The following is a 19,462-nucleotide window of genomic DNA, read 5'->3' as shown; positions in this document are numbered from 1 at the left end:
CACCCTGCATGCAGGTCAATGCACTAAAGGTGCGGCTGGATGAGTGGCAAACGGTGGACTGTACCAGCGGTGGCGACCCGCACGTGCCGGCGTCACTGCTCAAGTTGTGGTACCGAGAGCTGCACGACCCGCTCATACCGGCTGCCCTCTACCAGGAGTGTGTCGACTGCTGTGGCGAGCCCCAAGTGGTGCTGGCACTGGTTCGGCGCATGCCCGAGCTAAACCAGCGTGTCCTCGCCTATCTCATCCGGTTCCTGCAGGTACTGTGCACGCTTATAAACACCGAAAACACCTTTCTCTTTACCACTTGAACCCTTACCCTTATCACTTATGGGCTTTCTTTCTTACTTTACCAGAATCGAATTCTGGTAAATCAACCTTGACGGGACCGACGAAAGTGCTCGAATGATGTGGTAGGGCAAATTAAACAAGATGCAAAAACAAAAAACAAAAAATGCTTATCCTTTCACTCGGCTGCGCAACGCTTGAAATAGCGAAGCTGGGCGATGGTAGCCCAGAATTTTCCGGAAGTGCGTGCAAGCTTTTCATCTTATTACTCATGATCATGATAATTTCTTTTCGCGCGTCTCGGACTTACAGCCGTCACTGCGCGTTTCATAGCGCAGCTCGCAACACCGACACCGCGTTTCAATGCCAACACTTCGTTCCGGAAGACCCCCTCCATGAATGCGTCTCTCTTGCTTTCATAGCGCGCAAAACTTCACCTCGCAGAGCACGAGCGTACGAACGCGCCAGCTGTGGACGACAACGCTCGAACGCAATCATATGGTTCTCATAAATGCACGTTCTGCAAGCGTGTCTCTATAGCCTAGTGGTTACGACGCTCGCTTTGGGACCAGGGGTACGCGGGTTTGAATCCCGCCTCGGCAAGAAAATTTCTTTTCTTTCTTGGTAGTGTCTTGCTACGCACCACAAATTACGGCTGGCTTAAACAGCTTCCCTGTTAAAACAAAAAAAACAAGAACACATCGCTGATTCATTTGGCAGTCTTTTTCAGCTTCTAACAGGCTACCGAATCAAACGCAAACCCACTTTCCATGTGTCCAGAGTAGAAAACTAACGTAGAAATGACATTCAAGCTCCTAAACAAAGTAGAAATCTAACGCGCACCCGATTTTTTAGCGAGAAAAATGGGCAAGGATCTAATGCGTTGCACAATGGTGGCCAGTTTCCTAAAGTCAACTTCGCCGCATGGTATTTTAAAGTCAGCTTCACCGAAATACATATGTGTTATGTGGTAAAGCATTGAAAACTGCAAAGGCAGTTTTGGTATTGTGTCCAATTGCACCGTGCAGGCAGTTTACAGAATCAGGAAAATACCACAACCAGATATCGTGAGCTACGATTATTGCTCGAAAATGTTCCTGTGGCAGGCCAAAAATAGGCGTTTTAGACTAGAGAGACTGTCCCCTAAGCTCTGCCGTGACAGATGCTGCCATTAAAGCGCTCGCTTACTGGGGTAACCATAGGGCTCAGCCGCATGCATGCTGACTGGTCAAGTTCGAATTGTCCAGTAAAGGCCGGTTTTAGGATCGAAATAATGAATGTTTCGAACCATAGAAATGCATGGGCGCCGGCCAGGACCTTTGGCCAGGATCAAGTTAACCGGAGTCGAATTAATGGAAGTCTACTGTACTACTGTACTGAAAGCTGCTGCAAAAGGCAGGAGTATGTGGCTGCAGCATTCAAGAGCTAGTTACATGTAGTTTGAATTTTCAAATGGGGGATCTGTTCTAAATTCGACATATCATTCCAAAAGAATGTAATTCTTCTCATGTGTTGGGCTTGGAACATATTGATGCCACGAGTTGTGACTCGGGTTGTGAGTGGATAAGGCAGCCTAAGTCCCGAATACCTTCTTTGCAGGTTTTTGCTGCCCCTGAAAATGCTGCACTTACCAAGATGGACGCCAGCAATCTGGCCATGGTGATGGCACCCAACTGCCTACGCTGCACGTCGGACGACCCGCGGGTCATCTTCGACAACACCCGCAAGGAGATGGCGTTTGTGCGGACGCTCATTCAGACGCTGGACACTAGTTTCATGGAGGGCGTCCTATGACCTCCGCTGATTTACGCTGACCTTAGCTGCTCCAAGCAGCGCTGCATCAGCAGACGGACGGGCTAGTTCGCGTTCTTCATTGTGACGAAAGACAAGCGGCATTGAAAGCCTGAGGCAGCTCGAGGAAAGCACGGAGGCCATGGATGTGATAGCAATGGCAGTAGGAGAAGGAGCCGAACAAAGTCTTGTTGGGAGCGTTTGCAGCTCGGCCTTGCTCGACTGCCACCAATTGCCAGCAGAGTAGGCAGTGGTTTTTTGGTGCCGATTCATTTAAACTCAACCTCTGTACTCTCTCGGGTAGGTCAAGTATCGAACAGACGACGGAGAAAGTGTCTCACCGAAGCTTCTCAGCCTCTGCTAGTCTCGAGGAAACTAGCATTATTTTGAGCAAGTTAGAACTCCCAGTATGTATTAATGTAACATCTATGTTTGGACGAACTTGAGGTGCAAAAGCATGCAGCGAGCAAGCTGCGTAACTGTTCCTGGTTGCATGAAAGCGATCTGGTGCCCCTTGACTTGGGCGTTTCATTGCAGCCTGCACGTTACTTTGTTATGCGAGATACATTTGTTACTGTTAATATCATTATCATTATTATTCTCGTCACTTCAGCAACGCAGCTGCAGTTGTCATCAGTTGTTGGTGCATTGTCGTTTTGCAATGCCGTGGAACAAGTGCTGGTGGCTGCCTCAGACTTTTTGTGCCGCCTGCCTTTGCTGGTCTTTCTCGTATGACCCGGCCGACGTGCTCTTGAAGTGCACGGGGTTTATCGACCGCTGTTGCCGGGGGTGTTTGGGCCACCAGGTGTCGCAAACGCTCAACGTGCGACGCTGGCTTCTGCTATTGTTGACAACTGGATTCACAAGAACGTAGTTAGAAGTCGGGTCAGACGTGTTAGTTCTGTATATGATGGTGCGCCTGGCAATTGACAACGCGCCGTATTTGACTCACAAGCTGCCACTTGTGAGTCAAATGGCTTGCGATCTGTCGGGTGTGACTTCCGCGTGACACCTCACAATGGACAGCTTGCCAACATGCCATTTTTCTTTTCCCAGTGCACGTTGGCAGGTGCTTGAACCTTGTTGATAACATGGCTTCACGTTTTGTTGCTGCATCGTGGGCCGTGTTACGAGTTGTTCCTCCCCTGTACTCGATTGGCTTTGAACTGCCTTGCAGACGCCGTTTAGCCAATCGCGAGGCAGCCAAGGACAAAAATGAGCTTGTAAACAAACAAGGAGTTACTCAGCATAACTGCTTTTCGTGTTGCTATTATCAAGCTAAATAACCGGCGTCAAGCATGGGGTTAAAGGGTCGTAGAAACGTTACTCACTAGCTTGCTACTCTGACCTAAATTAGCTCCATTTTTAACATTGTAGTAACATTGCAGCATTTGTTGGGCTGTAAAAGTGTCATTTTTAGTTACTCAATACTGCCTCAGATCATCTGGCCAAAACTTTCAGTATTCGACGCGACTTGTAGTCACCAGACATGACTCATGAATTACTTCGAGCCTCTGAGCGACTCATAGCCTTTTGCTGCGTTTACAGTACCGGTGCGCTGAAAGAATGGTGGGTTCCAGTCTGAGCATACGTGGTGGTAATTTTTACAGATTATCACCGCACCTACATTATCATTATTTTTCTCCAAAGTGCAGCAAGCGTTGGATTGTGCCTACGCCGTGCGTCCTCTTGATTGGCCACACTTGGATTGTTGTTTAGTCCGGTGAATCCACTCGCAAATGGATCGTAGAGACGACTGCGTTTGCTTTGTCATAGCAGAGCTCTTGTTCGTTCAACCCTCGTAATGCTTACCTTTCGTCACGTGACCGGGGCTTGTGCAATCCTTGGGCGCAGTTCAGAGAAGGCAGAGGGCAGCACACTTGTTCACAACAGTGTCTCATCTGTGTGGAGGCTTGTGGGTTGTTCATCTTGGCCAGCTCGACTTCTTTACTTGGCAATTACTGGTAGATGGTTAGCAGCGGTGGATGAACTCTCTTTTCGAAGCAAACTGTCCCAGAAAAGCTGTGCATTGCCTGTACAGTCGTGCAATGTTGTTTAAAGTGAGAAATGTAGTGCCACATGCTGTCTTCCATGTTCTCTCTGCAGCGTGTGCTTCATTGTTTTGTGCTGGACAGCTTGATGCAATTTTGTTTCTTTGAGCGAGCATATGCACTTGGAATTTATTTTCTTCAGTTTCACACTCTTTCATTCGTGGCCTATTACATTCACGCACTGTTGTTTGGATCCGTTGTCTTAAAAAGGCAGCAGCAGGTCCAGGACAGAATCCACAAATAGCAACAGGACACGAGTACAACTCGCATGTTTAAGTTCCAGACTATACAGTCTGCAGTGGGGGTGCGAAATGAAATGGAAAAATGGGCCAGGATGGCTAGCAAGCTTAAAAATCAACTGGAAAGCATGTGACGTGTCATGTGACCAATGCGCATGACATATATCATATTTCCATAACATGGACACATGGCATGCAGTTTCACATCTGGTGCAGGCATCAGGCTGCAGACCGAGCATTCACAGCCTTTGTTGTATGCAGCACTCTTCTGCTCGAGGGCGCCAAACTTCCCAGCAAACCACTTGTCCCATTCCCTCATTTTTTTTTACTCACACGGACCAAGTTCACACCGGGACACAAGAAAGCATCAAATCGTGAACGTAATTTTGTATATCCTCTCCTTCCTTCAGCCGTGTTAAAGTAGATGTCGCTATGAGCGAGCTTAATATAAATTCTGGACTATTTGAGTTTCAACTCCGTGCCGTTGTTTCTTCACCTACCCACCCCTTTTGCTGGTGACTTGAGCATGGCCTTACGGGCTGAGATTGACCTTTTTGACATGGTAAGAACGAGTTGGATACATTCGAATGAAATTAATCATTGCACTGCACTGGACACAGTGTTCCGATGTTGAGAGCAGCCATCCTTTTTCCGGGTGTAATTGATAGTGTGGCTGCAGTGGGCCAAATAGCTTAATGGCACTATCCCATTCATTTATATATATATGTATTTTTTTTTTTTCATTACAACAAAATGCACTGATGCATTTAAAAACCGCATTCATCATATTCATCTTGCTCCGACACCTCCCGTCTGTCGAAGCAGTTTGACGCACATAGGCAGAAACCACCGACACACATTGTAGTATGGCCATTGTCACTTGTCATCTTTCTCTTACCCTTTCCATGTCATTACCCATCTCTTCCCATCTTTTAAAGGGGCACTGGAGAGATGTATTTAGCTAACCTAGATTGGGAGGGTACACTATTGGAGTAACTGGAGAGATGTATTCATCTAACCAAGATTGGGAGGGTACACTATTGGAGTACTATATCCCCATCAGGGGGGGGGGGGGGGGGGGCACTGTGCGTACAGTTGTACGCACAGTGCCTCAAAAGGTAGTGCATCAAAAGTAAGAGTGCCGGCGAAAATATTTAGCATAAAATGTGTCGTATACATCTTGGGACACTTCTGATTGGACCTCTGCTCTAAATTTGAATAATATGTGCAAGCTGTTTTTGCGAAAGAACTTAGAAGACCAGACGTCTTGGTGGTTGCTCAATGCCGGTATATAATCACGTAGTCGGTCACTCCCTTTCTGACAATGTTTTACATCAGGCATGTTTTTTTAAATGCTTTCCAAGTATGCTAGACATGAAATGGTTGACATTGTGATATCCAGTGTTTCTGTAAGAGGATTCATGTATGGAGTACTACACATTTTGTAAACTTGACAAACTCACTGAAGCAATGAAAATTCCTAATGTCTTGTGCTGCAGTACGCTTTTAATGATTGTGAAGGTGCAAGAGGCATGGCGAAACTAAATTTGCGTCGGCCAGAATTAGTTTGCGCCTGAAGAGAATAAGGGTCAGCTTCACTCTGAACCGAGGCTTGGTAAGCCAGGAGACGCGCACTAACAAAAAAATGTGGACAACGATGCCACTTTGACATTTCCCCCCACTCGCACAAATTCTGATGGCGACTACTTGGAATAGATAAGGGTATATAGAGGATTTTAAAAAAAAGCAAGGACTAAATTGCACTTGACAGTACACAATGACTCAACCTGGCGACTTCAAGAACATTTATCTGCTGCGGTTCAGCGACTGGGCATTCTGCTGCTGAGCACTAAGTTACAGGCTCAATGTCAGAGTGTCCAAGGCCGAGCTCAATGTCCAAGGTCAGAGTTATGACGGGGGGCGGAATATGAAAATGCTTGCGTGCTTGAAGAACATCGGATAGTTCGAAACTAATCCACAGCCCTCCACTACGTCCCTCTCACAGTCCCAGTGTTTCTTCAGGACATTAAGCACCACCACTCAAGAACTTTTGTTGCACAAGAATGGACGAAACGAGTGAAAAAAGTCAGATTTGCGCTCTCATACTGACACCGCTGATGGCTTGTTTGGGTACAAAATTTGGGAAAAAAGGTAGTAAAGTTTGGCTTTTTCCACTGATAATCACTATGCAGATAAGGATTTGAGAGAATCGGTTACCGCTGAAAACTGATAGAGCGTGTCCCTTCAGTGTCCCTTTAACTCCCACATGGAGTACCAGACCATCAGTAACGCTTTCTTCTGGCCTCTCCACACATCCCATCATTGAAGGCATTCCTTTTCTGTCATCTTATCTCATTTGTGAGAAATGTTTTCGGTAAACAGTGACAGATGACCCGGAACTGCGCCTTGGACATTGCATTCATCGCTGTAAAGCACAAGACACACGATACAATTTCGCGTGCATTCTGACATGTGACCATCATACCCACAACTGCATCCAACAAGTTTCCAACAAACACCATCGGGTTCTGTCAGGACCCACCAGGTTGGACAGTTGGAGCGGCCCCCTCTCAGACACGCTGTGCGCTATGTCGGATTGTCGTGTCATTACTTACTTTGCTTTACACTGCTGAAGATGCTAGTGCAGCACTTTCTTCATCCGATTCATAAGTTTTACGTTTTGGTTTCGCGGTTTACCGGTGTTTGTGTTAATATTATTGCACAACATACGCACAGTTCCGTTTGCGCACATTTTTGACCTTGCACCTTCTGGCTTATTCCTCTTGTTCTTAGCTCATGTCATGAGGCCTTTTACAGCGCCTTTTCATTTGCGTCATCATTGCTTTCTCTCGTTGCATGGCATGGATGCTTGATTGTTCTCTGCTCGCTTTTAGAATGGGCAGTCGTCCACTTTTTTTTTTTTTTTGTACATCGAAGCATTTTATCCTGTGCTTGACCAACCTTTCTTTTACGGTTTTAGTCTGCATTTCACGGTGTGTCATTCATGAGACTGCCTCGTTTCGTTGCTGTCTGTGTTAAATATTGGTGCTTGTGGAGCCTGTTCAGTACTTACCTAAGTCAATTTTCACTGCCTTTAGGAGTCAGAAATTTTTTTGCAAAGCTTACTGTGGTGTGCAGCTGTATTTTTGTTCGTTTCTTTCGCTTACTTACATGTGCGTGTAGTAGCCTTGTTTCTGTTTGTGCTCACATGTGTTGTGTGCTGACAAGAGTGTAGCATTTGCCTAGGCCTATCATTGTGACACTCAATTCACTTCTAATGCTGTCTACTTGAGTCATTTGGGCCCAGGTCAAATTGATATAGTCAGCTTGCGATAATTCAAACATGGATAGCTCAGAATTCTGGTTAGTTCAACCTAATGTCAAAATTCTGGTGTGCCCACTTGTTTTCAATGCAGTTTGAACTATTCGAACAAAGGCTTTCAATTTAAAGCTTTTGGGCTTTGACTACAAAAAATGCCCAATGAGAGAATGGTCATGAAGCATGGTTATTAGAATGTGTCAACGTTCTATATTCATACTTCTGTACACGTAGCAAGGTGCTACCTTACAAGTTGGTGCCAGTGGTACAGTTTTACTATTGTTGGGGCATTGGCAGACCCCAGGTTGTGCATTCATTTGTATACTTGCTCCAGTCCACAGACCTAAATATCTGTTGGATAATAATTCAGATTTCTGTTTCTTGGACCGTGCATTATTCAACTTCTGATGACTCAAACGAAAGGATGTGTTATTTTAAGAGTTTTAATTAACACAAGTTGACTGTACATGAATTTCAGTGCTCGTGCATTGACACTATGCACTTTAGTTTGTGCCCCGTAAGAATGCTGCACACTTATGCCCTTCCACTTATGTGCTACTTTACATTTTTTCTTCTACTATTGTTAGTAATAGCTGTGCAGCCTTAGCGTGCATTGTTCTCTCATGCAGTGTTTTTTGATGTTACTTAAATTTTAAGTGTTCAGTTATTTGAAGCATTTCTAAACCAAAGTTAAACAGCCTTCTGCATCAATAGCTTGAAGAACTGCCCAGGATCGTTTGATCCCAAATTTCTTGCGTGTGTATTTCGGATGTGAAACTTGTTACTTAACAGCATTGCATACACACCTGCGGAACACACATTATATACCTATTTGCGGCACCACCTTTTAAGATAAGTTGGAACCAGGTGCGCTTAATGACAGCTGGGACTGTATTCTCGGTTGAACTCTTTTGGGGATGCAGTTGCCTTTGCGAGATTTCACGTGAGTTGACGCACGGTGCCAGGACCACTATTGCTTGTGTCCGGCGCTGCGTCAGAGAAAATTTTGTGAAATCATTTGTATCCTCGAAAGTGAGTGACCAAGAATACCGCTCCTGGCTGCAGATCACCACTCACTTGTTAATGCTTTTTTTTATCACCATCTGTGTTCACCACACTGCGATTATTGGATGAGTCAAGCCTATAAGACACATAGAATGCTCGGAACAATGGTAGTGGACGAGCCTTGCCTCTGCAATATAGAAGTATGGCTTCCAGCAAGCAGTAAGAAGTTATCCACTCAGCCCAGGAGGAAAAATGGGTTCAGTCAAGAACAACCAAAGTTTCATTATCCAAATGTTAACATCGTACTCAAAACTCTACACACCTCTTCCTTCTGAAAAGACCTGTGCTTTTGGGCTTACATTTTATTGTTGATTGCATGAAACTTAAGCTTAAGTGACTTAGGGCTTTGTGGTGCCTCGTAACGATGGGTTCACATGCTGAACTAAATCACAGATCTTGGCTGTGGGCAGTGCATCACCAAGGCATGATGTCACTTGTTTGTGGCAATAGCTTCATGTCAGCCATCGGCGCTTAGTGATAAAGAAGGGTGCCTTCACACTTTAGAATTCTAATGCCACATTATCGAGTGTAAAACGCTGAGTCTTGAAACCAAGGTGCCATCCTTCCCTTTTTTCAGGGAGTAACGAATCCGAAGTGATTGCTTTGAGACATGACACCATCGTACTCTTTTCAAGATCAGTTTCACAGAGCACTCCCCAATGCGGCTGCCATGACTGGCATTTATCGCAGACCTATTGCTAACAGTTACACCTGTATTCTTAAGCCTTCTTCCTCATCACATGCTTTCTCGACTTCAGGGAGCAGACGGCAGTACCGCAGCCCCTTTAGTAACGCTCCTCAGTGAGGTAATGATACCTGCAATAAAGAGATGCTTGAAGAGCACTCCTCTATTGCAGTGCATTGAAAGTAAATGTTGAAAGTGCACATTTATTACTAGACCGGAGCCACTGAATGTGGCACCTCACTGAAGCGTACTTGGCTCACAGGAAGGGTGTTATACTGCACTTATTAATACCCCTCAGCGACACCTGCATTGAGGAGTTGCTTGAGAAACACCCCTCTATTCTCACACTTGACATAGCCTGGAGCTGACGAGTCACTTTACTGAAGTATGTCAACCACTTCAGCTAGCTGGTGTGTCCCTTCACGTTTTAAAGGTAGCGTTTCAAGTGGAGAAATTTTCAGAAATGGTTAGCTCACGTGCTGCGTCTGTACTGCCGTCAGCTCTTGTCATTCACGAGAATACTTCCCACAAGCAGACAGCCCACTGACTTTTCATGATGTTACAAAAGTTCTTCATGCGAGGTTCAGCCTAATGTTTACAAACATTGCAAATTCCTAATGCTGGGCAGATAAAAGGCAATGTTCTTGCCACTCCGGCGCTACGATTGTGTCACTGCTGGCACTGCTATTACTTGCAGTGTGCGCATACATGTTGAAACGTGGTGTTCGTACTGGTTCTGGGTTGACCGAGCTATCGCACGGTGCCGAAGTCGCTGCCTGCCATTGCTGCGCTCAATTGACTTTTGTGCCACGAGGCAATGCTGTGAACTCGCGTGATGCTCCCATACGCTTTTCCCTGCCACGCTCACCCATGTCTGTTCTAATGTAGTTGTACAATTACGCATCATTTGAAAAAAAAAAATGAGCCTCCAAAGCTGTTAGTGGATGTGCAAGCAGGAGGAGTCTGGCGACATTAGAATGCCACCAATGATGGGAGGAGAAAGTTTTTAATCTTTTGAACCGTTCCTGTTGTGGTGATCGTTTTAAGCAAACTTGGTTTGCTGAACGCACAGTTGTTGCGACGGACGCTAGCTCAATGCCCGTGTGAAGAATGACAGTCTGTAAACAGTGGTGCAGAACAACTCTTGACATTCCCGTTATGCACAGCGGTATGTCAGAGGTTAAATGCTGTATTGCAATGGTCAGCGCCATCTAAGAAACTGGCAAATGCACCAGTGCTGTCTGAAGACAATGCATCCAAAGTGCCCCGTGCCTCCTAACAGGCGTTGCACCGGGCACTAATGTGTGTGTATAGTGCCAAGGCGTGCATCTCCACTGTTGGACTTCAAAAATGGAAGAACTGCGTTATTCTCTGTCCTGCCAACTCCATGCAGTGTAGGGAAGGCTTGGGTTTGTGTCGGCTAATCGGTAACGAGAGCTGGCTGTTTTGTTTCCAAAGCAGCGAGGTGGAAGGGCTTGCTCATTCAGCGGTACTAATCCTTCAGTCGGAATTGCTTGATCAGGTATGGACAGCGTAGGAGCCCTTCTTCTGGTCGTCTTTTCTCATTGGCTGATGCAACTCATTGCTTTTGCTGCAGTGCGTTGAGTTAGTGAGATTACCCGAGTGTGACATGCAACAAAACCTAGGCCAAAGTAGGTAGTACATTGATTCTATTCTATTATCTATCCATACCAATTGTCAACAGGTTGCTATTGTTGCTGTATTTTTTTAACAGTGGGTTCATTGAGCGTTCTGTGCATGCTGCCCTTGAACTATGATGTATTTTTGTGTTTACCAACTGACTTTTAAAGCATCAGTGAGAAGATGAAACTTTCATAGAATATGTCACATTGACTCTTCTGGATACCTGCATATTCATGTCTTGATCGGGATGCGTGGTTTTCGTGTTGCCAGGGAAGAGAGACTGTTGTGAAAGTCAGGGCCTTAGCCCTCGTTTCAGCTGCCACCCACGCAAGTTCCCATCAAACTGGGAACGGTTCTGATCAGTGTATGCCACGTCGAACAACTAACGGGACGCCAGATGTGTTTTCCACCACATTTTGGTCGTCATCTACATTGAAACTTTTCTTTGCACATTTGATCTTTGTTGTCATCTACGACGAGTGTCTGCAAGCAAGGAGGATGTATATTAGTGTGAAAGACTGTTGGGGGAGGAGCACGTCTCATTTGTTGAAAGTGGCGCTTTGCAATTGTGTTACCGCATCTGCTTATTTGCAGAGCCGGATGCCGAGTGTTTTGTGGGAACTGCTCTCTACTACCTTCCCAATTCAGTGGCAGTGATGCGCAAAAAAACGCAGGCTTTAATGCTTTGAGCAACACTCGCGTGATACCCGTTTCACCAGTTAGAAGTGTGTCAATTTAGTTTACTGCACTTATTCAGCAGCAGGAAGCTGCTGTAGACATATGCTAGCAGACGAAGTGCCGTTTTACAGCTTCTAGTACTGCATACAGCGAACAGAGATCAAATTAAAGGAGGCACCTGATCCCCTATGTGTATACAGGCTTTGTACAAGGCTACGGAATGTATTGTTGTCGCTTTTTGTGCAGACGAGCTTACACGTAGCTGCAAATGTTGAGTTGTAATAGTAATGTTTTCGGTAGCACGATTACAAAAGACCAAAAAGTGTTCGCTTTACCACAACTGCATTCTGCCTCCATTCCCGATATGCGCTGCCATTCTCGAATCCCTGGTATCCAGCGACGAGTGGGTGGAAGGCAGTTCCCTCAAAACACCGCATTGGGATTAGTTAAGATGCCGGGTTTTGCAGACAGGCATTGCTTGCGAGTAATGCAACGTCTGCATGCTGCTGTGCCTGTGAATGGCGGGAATCATTCATTTCATCTACAAGTGTGGCAAACCCATGCGCCACCAATGTTCGCAGGACCCGTGAGGGTTGACTGTGCCAAGTTTGTTCGGCGTAGCTCGTAGTAGTGACTTAGCGGCCTGGTCACTTAGTGAACGGATGCTCTGCTGCCTTTCTGCCCCCTCGAGTAAAGTTCTAGTCTTGTTGTGTCTTCACATTTGCATTTTTTAGATTGTACTTTTTTTTTTTTGTCATATAGGGAAAACAGGGGGCTTTGCATTGTGTGGCATCATCATTCTGATGGTATACACGCTGTTATTAGAGAGAGCCTGCTTAAATACTCTGGCAATGGCAATTCATCAATGTATGTATTTATTCCACGACGTCAATAAAATGTACAGTCTGTTTTAGTGACAATAAAGAGAGTCTGCAAAGCACTGCCTGTGCGGTGTGGAATACGGTGGCACGTACTTGAACCAGTTACTTCAGTGGACTTCGAAATACCGCAAGGTAACGCGAATGTGAAAGTAATTTTGACCGTGCAAACAAACTTTTGATGACTCATTTCGACACACCCTGCCTTGGCATGCTGAACAATGCGAAAAAAAAAAGAAAAAGGTTGGTACCGTCAGTTTTCAGGCTGTAGTTGGACGCAGAAGGTGCAGCGCGTGCCGTTACTAACGTACCGCGGAAACAACGCTCTGCTAAACTCAATGGTTGCAAGTTTTCCTCATACGCCGATCGCGTAGCAACAAGGCGGCAATGGCTTGTAAGGAGCACGCGAGGCAAAATACGCCGCGGCACAAGCAACAGGGCACTGGGTAGCATCGAAGAGCGAGCATCAAACAAAGCAAACCATGGAACGAAGCGTATGAAGTACGTAGTGCGGTTTATACACACACTCGACATGCGATCCGGTATCATTACGGAATCTCGGGAGATTCCATTCTACGGGGAACGGTGTGCAGCGGCTCGAAATGGCTAATCGGCCGGCCACCCCCGCCGTCGAGAGGCGCTAGTGAGCTTGCCCGAGCAACGAGGAATGCCGGGAAATCGTCTGGCTGCTGCGGCGAGTGATCTGCGTTCCCAATCGGCGAAAAGTTTCCGTAGTCTGGTCGAGCCCCTCGACGATAATGTAATGATCGTTTCCGACCACCAGCGTGCATCCGACGAGCATGGAAGGAGACGTGAATGGTAGGTGTCTGTCGACGCTGGCTGGCAAAAAAACTTTGGAGGTATAGCCCCCCTCCATTCGGTGAGAGGTACGGCGATGGGCAGTTTCCACTGGGCCCTGCCGCCCGGCCGACTGTGTTTTAGGGCCTTCGACGTCTCTCGCGAGACCGACATCGCGTGCCGGTGGCCCTCGACGGCTGTCAGAATGTCTTGTCTGGCAGCCGGCAGCCGGGACCTCTTGACTGCTGTCACGATGACCCCGATTTCTTACCCCCGTGTCTTCTCGTCTCGCAGGCACCAAGACACTTTTATTCAGGAGCGAGTGCTTCACTTCGTCGACGGTGAGTGCTGCTCGAAAAGTGCCGCCTCTTTTGGCTGGCCCAGCGGGCGGTCACGGGCCCGAACGCTGCGGTGACGTTCTCCGCGACGCCATGTATAGGCCAGCGGGATCGGGCGGACCGTGATCGTGCACTCGGCCACCATAGCCAACGCTGCTGCTCACCGCCGTTCGTTGTTGTTGCGCAGGCCGATGGCGAGCCTCCGCGAAAGCGCCAGCGGACTTCCGAGGACTTCATCTCGTTCTGCAAGTTCATCCTCGAGTACGAGAACTACGAGAGCATCAAGCAGGAGGAACTTCAAGAGAAAGACGCGGTCAGCCCTTCCGACAGCTCGGCGGACAGCGTCGACAGCGTCAAGCAAGAAGACAGCGAGCAAGGTGAGAGGCCCTTGCGTGTGTCGCCGACACTTGATGCCGATCGAATGCGCCCAATGCGTGCCCCGAGCAGTTTTTGCCCTGTGTTCGAGGCCCACATACGCCAGCCAGCGTCGCACAAAGTCCGTCGGCCGTCCTCGGGTTTCAATGGCGGCACGAACTTTCGTGGCTTGGGCGCGGTATCTGCGCCGCACTTTTCGATTCGTGGCCGATGCGGCAGGCCACGGCTGGATTTACACTGCTGCGGTTTTTTCCCGCAGCCTTTGGCGGTTGCTAAACTACTAACGCGGACGTACGCCTGGTGACTGGCCGCCGCTAGGTTAATGCCGCATCGAGCCACAGTTGGCGCCGAAACATCGCTAGAAGGAGTCGCCCAAGACGCTCGCATACCTTGGTCGCACTTGCAACGTACGGTGAGGACGTATTTGAAGCTGGAAAGTCACTTTGTGCTCGGTGCCTGCACGCGTTCACCCACCGTTTCGAATCGTCGCTTCCACCAGCCCGTGAACTGTCGCACTGCAGCGGGGGACAAAATAGAGCGCAAACGGCGACATGTTCAAATGCACTGCACAGTATTGCATGCGAGGCGTCAACGACTCGTGCACGTAAGTCTGTCACGGGCCAGGCGCACTGCATTGCGTTGGTTTCGGGCTTGTGCTGAATGACGGTTCTGCAGATGACCACCACATCTGTGCAGGCCATGTTGGACGTCTAGAAGTCGGAGCTCGCGTAACCTGGTAGATGAGAAGGTGTAGTGGCCGCCTGAAATACTTTCCAGTGTAAGAGGAGTCCTCAGTTTGACAGCAGAAGCCTGGCGCTGACGGCTGCACCGCAGCCGCTCTCGTGAGGTGCTCAGTCGTAATCCGAAACCAGAGAGGAGGTTAGAATTGTGTCGACTGACCACTTTTGGTGGTGGATAGTTGGAGAAACGGGAGTAGGAGATGTTCTAACACCGCTACTCAAGCCAAAGTGCATATGCATCGGGTCTCAGTGCATCGCTGTCAAGCTACAGCAGGGTTTGCGAGCCGGCAAGTTTGCCTTTGTATACTGTGAGCCTACAGTCCTTATGTCATTTGGTCAAGTTGTCAGCCTATGCACAGCATTTCTTATTGCCTAGAGAAGACGCAACATGCTACATTGCTAGATGGCCTAACAAGTTGTGGTTACTGCTAAACAATCAGTCTTCATTATGGCCTCTCTGAATGTCAGTGACGGACGTGTCTAAAGCATGCCCCTGCATTGAATTGAGTTTGGAATGTGCACTGTGCAAGTTGTGTTCCGAGTTTGTGCATGTTGAAAAGCATGCAAGAAGGCAGGTTAGCTGTCTTTTTGCGCATGCTCTTTACTATTAATGTTGCTTGTTCCTTCTCTATGGCTACTCACGCTGCTCTTAATCAAGCAGACATCTTTACTATGAATGCATCCATCTGCCCTGTACATCTGGTCAGTTGACATTATATAGGTTGTATCTTTCAGAAGCTGCTATAATGTTGCTGGTTCTTTACTCTGCACTTTTGTCCATACCCGCCCAGACAAAGTGACATTAAAGCAACACAGCTTTTTCCACATACTGCTGAGTGTAGTTGTTTGAGAATACAATTAAAGACTCGCAAGAACAGGGATACTGCTTGCTTTCAATTGGACGTGGTTTACCTTAGCGCTCGTGCACATTTATGCATGTTGTCCTTACATTCTTCAACATTGTTTTTGAGCGTTTATCTAGTGCTCCTTTTTCCCAGGATAAGTTCTTTGGAACTGGTCACGATGCACCAAATACAAAAAAAAAAACTGTTCGTGGCATTCTGCAATGCTTAATTAGCCAGGAATTAGTGGCTTATTGGATGTTGCATCGGTGCAGCTGTGTAATAGGTGCTGCGACCACTTTCCAGCAACGGTTGAGTGCAGCTGCACTTATGTACTAAGTTTTCTATGCATGTTAAGGAATCCCAAGACGTGAAAATGTACTATGCATGACCTAGCCACATTTACGAGAGGTTAAAGCAGCCACTCAGCACCGGTTTGTTTGCCTTGCTTATTCTTTTGATCCCAAGAAAGTGCATTCACGTGTTCTCGTTACCGTGCAACCTTTGCATCACGGAAATATTCCATGTTGCATGACAGCGCAATCTGTGTGACTTTGCGCCTAAACGTCGCGTCTCGCTTGTGCTAGGGCTATGTATTCACCGCACAGCTTATAAGCACATACTTGGATGTGCCTGACTTAGTGATTAGTCATGTATGAACAATTGCTACGCAATGTGAGAAGGGCAGCTCTTGTTCGAGCAGTAGAGAATGCTGCTGTACCTGTAATGGCAGTCATGTTTATTCATGCAAACCACATGGCCGCATAAGTGACTGCTTTTGGCTATAAATTGTGAAGCTGCCATGTGGACACTTAAAAAGGCACACATTAGACACAGCCATTGATATCCAAGTTTCCATCGAGTAATGAAATGCATTAACGTGTGTGCATGCTGTCCAATATTTGGATGACCTTGGGTGATTGCCAGATGGGACAAAGATGTAGATGCCAAAGTAACACAGGCTTCCTGCGATTCCATAGCAAAGGATGAGCACAGCTTTCAGGTTCCTTTCAAAGAAACCCCAGGCCATATGTTTGTTTTAGTGATGCAATTCTTAATTTGTACATTTGGATACTTTTTAAGGACAGTCTCGCGGACGTAACTGCGCAGAATTCAAACAAGTTTCGAATTGAGAAATTCTGAAGTCTCCGAGGCAGCTGAAAGAATAAACTCTCCTGTCAAGAAGGGGGGGGGGGGAGTTGACACACTAACGGCGGCAGCGGTTATTTCGGTATTGAAACATTGTGACACTCAATTGAAACACACCATTATTTTAGATTGGTCTGCTTTCTTAACGCCATCTTCAGATTCCCAATAGCCTTTATGATAGGACTTGTTGCCTATGCTGTGTTGTGGTCTACCAATCAGTGGCATGCATTTTGTTGTTGAATGCAGCAGCACCAAAGCCAGCCATCTTGACAGCAACACTTTTATCTTCCTTCATACAACTCTGTAACCCTGTACATGTCACCTCAGAACTAGTCCCATGGCAAATACAGTGCAGGGAAATATCAGTGTTGTAGTTCATAGCTGGGCAATGTAAATTGACTACTCTCCAACCAAATGCAATGTTTGGGCATGTATTTGTCCTTCATTGTCCGACTCTAGTAAAAGCCTTTTATCTAACATTTTTTTTTTTTTGCCTTAGATGTTACTTTCCTGCATTACCTCATTCCAAAAAGTAGCTATGCTGAGAGTCATCACAGACAAGGCAGCAGTGTTGCCTCTGAATGCAATGCACGGTTTATATTTTGTTGTGCATTTATACTTCACTTCAGGGCTAGCTGTGTTTTCTGGAATGTGATGACATACAAATTGGGTAGAACAGACGTAGTTATGGCATTTCATTCATGAGACAATAACAATGTATGTTAAGTATGACTTGTCTCGTTGGCCCGTCTATGTGTTATCACAAACATGTGACACTATGAGGAAGCCACAATCATTGCATGATGATCATACATTTCTCTGCCTGTAACGTGCTGAACTTCACGATTCTTTAAATCGGTAAACAATATTTTTAGCATAATGCGTGACCCAGACTGTATTTAGATTTTAGATATTTCAAAGCATAATGGCACCTATCTCCTATGTTGTGCGATGTAAATTTGCAATTGGTGTAATTTTTGCAAATTTGTCACTCGCTTCTTCATTCTGCCTTTTATTGTAAGTGATGTGCAGTATCAACACTGAAGCAACACTAAAGCAACACCAAATCATTTCAGAGTGGTAAGGTATTCTTTCAACACTATTTTTGCATTTATTTAGTGGGAAAAGTTTGATTACTAGCAAAGAAAATGAAGGCCTAACTTGTTAAAATAAAATGCAGTGTTGATGGTGAACATTAGTTCAAGGGGTTTCAAAGTATTTTGGCATGTTACAGTACATTTTTCTGTGCGGGAAATATCCTCACAACTTGCTCTATTGAGTCCCCCCCCCCCCCCCCTTTCTTTTTTTTTTGTTTTTACTGTTAGAAAGCATTGTAGTCCTCCTTTACTGATAAACAATTTACTAATCCCAAGCAGACTCATGACTTTTGTTATCCCTGATGTGTAATCACCTAACTTAACCTAATATCCACCTTTAGCGTTCGTTAACCCTGCAATGCCCAGCATGTTCTACATGCTGTGCCACATTCTTACACTGAGATGCAGTCTCAGGATTTGAGCACTGAGTGACAAGTGGGAACAGGCGCTACAGATATTCAACTATTGCAAGGCATGATGTCATGAGAGGTGGCTTTGCCATCAGTTTCAGTGCAGGCAAGACAGATCTCCGATGAACCCTACTGCTAGTGAACAACTTTTCAAAGGTTGTGTAGTGAGGATAAATGTGGCAAGATGCAGAGAAGTGAGAGTTTGAATGCATCCCTCGTTGCCTGCACTGCAGAATGTCAAGCCTGTTCTGTTTGTACGAATGTGTGGCTTGTCTACATGAAGGGTCACAAACGAGTGACCGGCGAGGCATAGTATTCCACTGGTGGATCTGCAGCAGTTGGCGAAACCCTCGAGCAAGTGCTCTGGTTTGGCACATCCATATCTGATATGCGGAAAGCAAAAATGCTTCGTGCCAAATTATTGCAGAAACACCATTTGGTTTCTGCGGAGTCTTACGTTCTTTTGCAATTACTGAGGCACCATGGCGATTTCAGCGTCACTACTTCAAATGATAATTAAGTCTGCATCAGCCTAAAGTACAGCCATCATAAAACAGAAAAGCAAGAGTATGTCAATCGAGTGCCACATTGACATAAACGCAGCCGTCATGGAAAGTGCTGTGGTCTGGTGCTTCCATGAAGTGTTAAAGTTAGACGAGACTAATCTCGTATGCTCGGCTGGCAGAAGTGCACTGTGCATTTGCGGTGACGAACGAGCAAGCGCTCCGATGCCAGGCGTGTTGGTTCCATAGCGTTGAAATGCACGAACGCTCCGCAGATCCACCGGTGGAATGTGAATTCTTCGATCCGGAGCAAACTAAGCTCCCGATCAACTGGTTCACGAGTGCTCACTTTGCCCCACCCCCCGTTTCAGTTGGCAAAACCTTGGGCTGCCCTGCCGCGCCACCCGAACGTGCCACTGTGCAGCCCGCAATGAGCCACGTGCTGTTAATGCAGTCCGACGGCTTGCGTGAGTTTGAGCGCCCTGATCCATATCTTTTGTCACTGTGCATCCTGGTGCGGCGGTTGTCCGTTCAGATGTTTCATTTAAAAAAAAATTTTTTTTTTTTTTTTA

At 46.5% G+C, this 19,462-nt stretch overlaps 4 protein-coding genes across 12 annotated transcripts in view; 3 read left to right on the top strand and 1 right to left on the bottom strand.

The window, feature by feature from the left end:
• The window catches only part of LOC119432886 (rho GTPase-activating protein 39), a 132,198-nt gene extending 126,771 nt beyond the window's left edge, over positions 1 to 5,427 (top strand). For all 4 annotated transcript variants that reach the window (XM_037700036.2, XM_049659109.1, XM_037700033.2 and 1 more), the window contains 2 exons: positions 15 to 260; positions 1,888 to 5,427. In XM_037700036.2, coding sequence (XP_037555964.1) covers positions 15 to 260; positions 1,888 to 2,082 — 441 coding nt within the window. In that variant the 3' untranslated portion in view covers positions 2,083 to 5,427. The remainder of the gene's footprint in view (positions 1 to 14; positions 261 to 1,887) is intronic.
• The window catches only part of LOC119432887 (uridine 5'-monophosphate synthase-like), a 113,729-nt gene that overhangs the window by 18,935 nt on the left and 75,332 nt on the right, over positions 1 to 19,462 (top strand). The gene's annotated exons all lie outside the window — the stretch shown is intronic.
• LOC119432888 (uncharacterized) overlaps positions 1 to 19,462 on the bottom strand; it is an 86,408-nt gene that overhangs the window by 30,400 nt on the left and 36,546 nt on the right. The window lies entirely within an intron of this gene.
• LOC119432896 (PHD finger protein 13) overlaps positions 1 to 19,462 on the top strand; it is an 83,811-nt gene that overhangs the window by 61,931 nt on the left and 2,418 nt on the right. The window contains exons 1-4 of one of the 3 annotated variants that reach the window (XM_037700044.2): positions 13,286 to 13,457; positions 13,731 to 13,777; positions 13,962 to 14,151; positions 19,262 to 19,357. In XM_037700044.2, coding sequence (XP_037555972.1) covers positions 13,439 to 13,457; positions 13,731 to 13,777; positions 13,962 to 14,151; positions 19,262 to 19,357 — 352 coding nt within the window. In that variant the 5' untranslated portion in view covers positions 13,286 to 13,438. Of the gene's footprint in view, positions 1 to 13,281; positions 13,458 to 13,730; positions 13,778 to 13,961; positions 14,152 to 19,261; positions 19,358 to 19,462 lie in introns of those variants that run through there. The other 2 variants (XM_037700045.2, XM_049659115.1) reach the window with 2 other exon arrangements.

Source organism: Dermacentor silvarum, chromosome 11 (assembly GCF_013339745.2).
Source record: "Dermacentor silvarum isolate Dsil-2018 chromosome 11, BIME_Dsil_1.4, whole genome shotgun sequence".
Lineage (NCBI taxonomy): Eukaryota > Metazoa > Arthropoda > Arachnida > Ixodida > Ixodidae > Dermacentor > Dermacentor silvarum.
The sequence above is the reverse complement of the archived record's forward strand: the minus strand, read 5'-3'. Positions and strand labels throughout refer to the sequence as shown.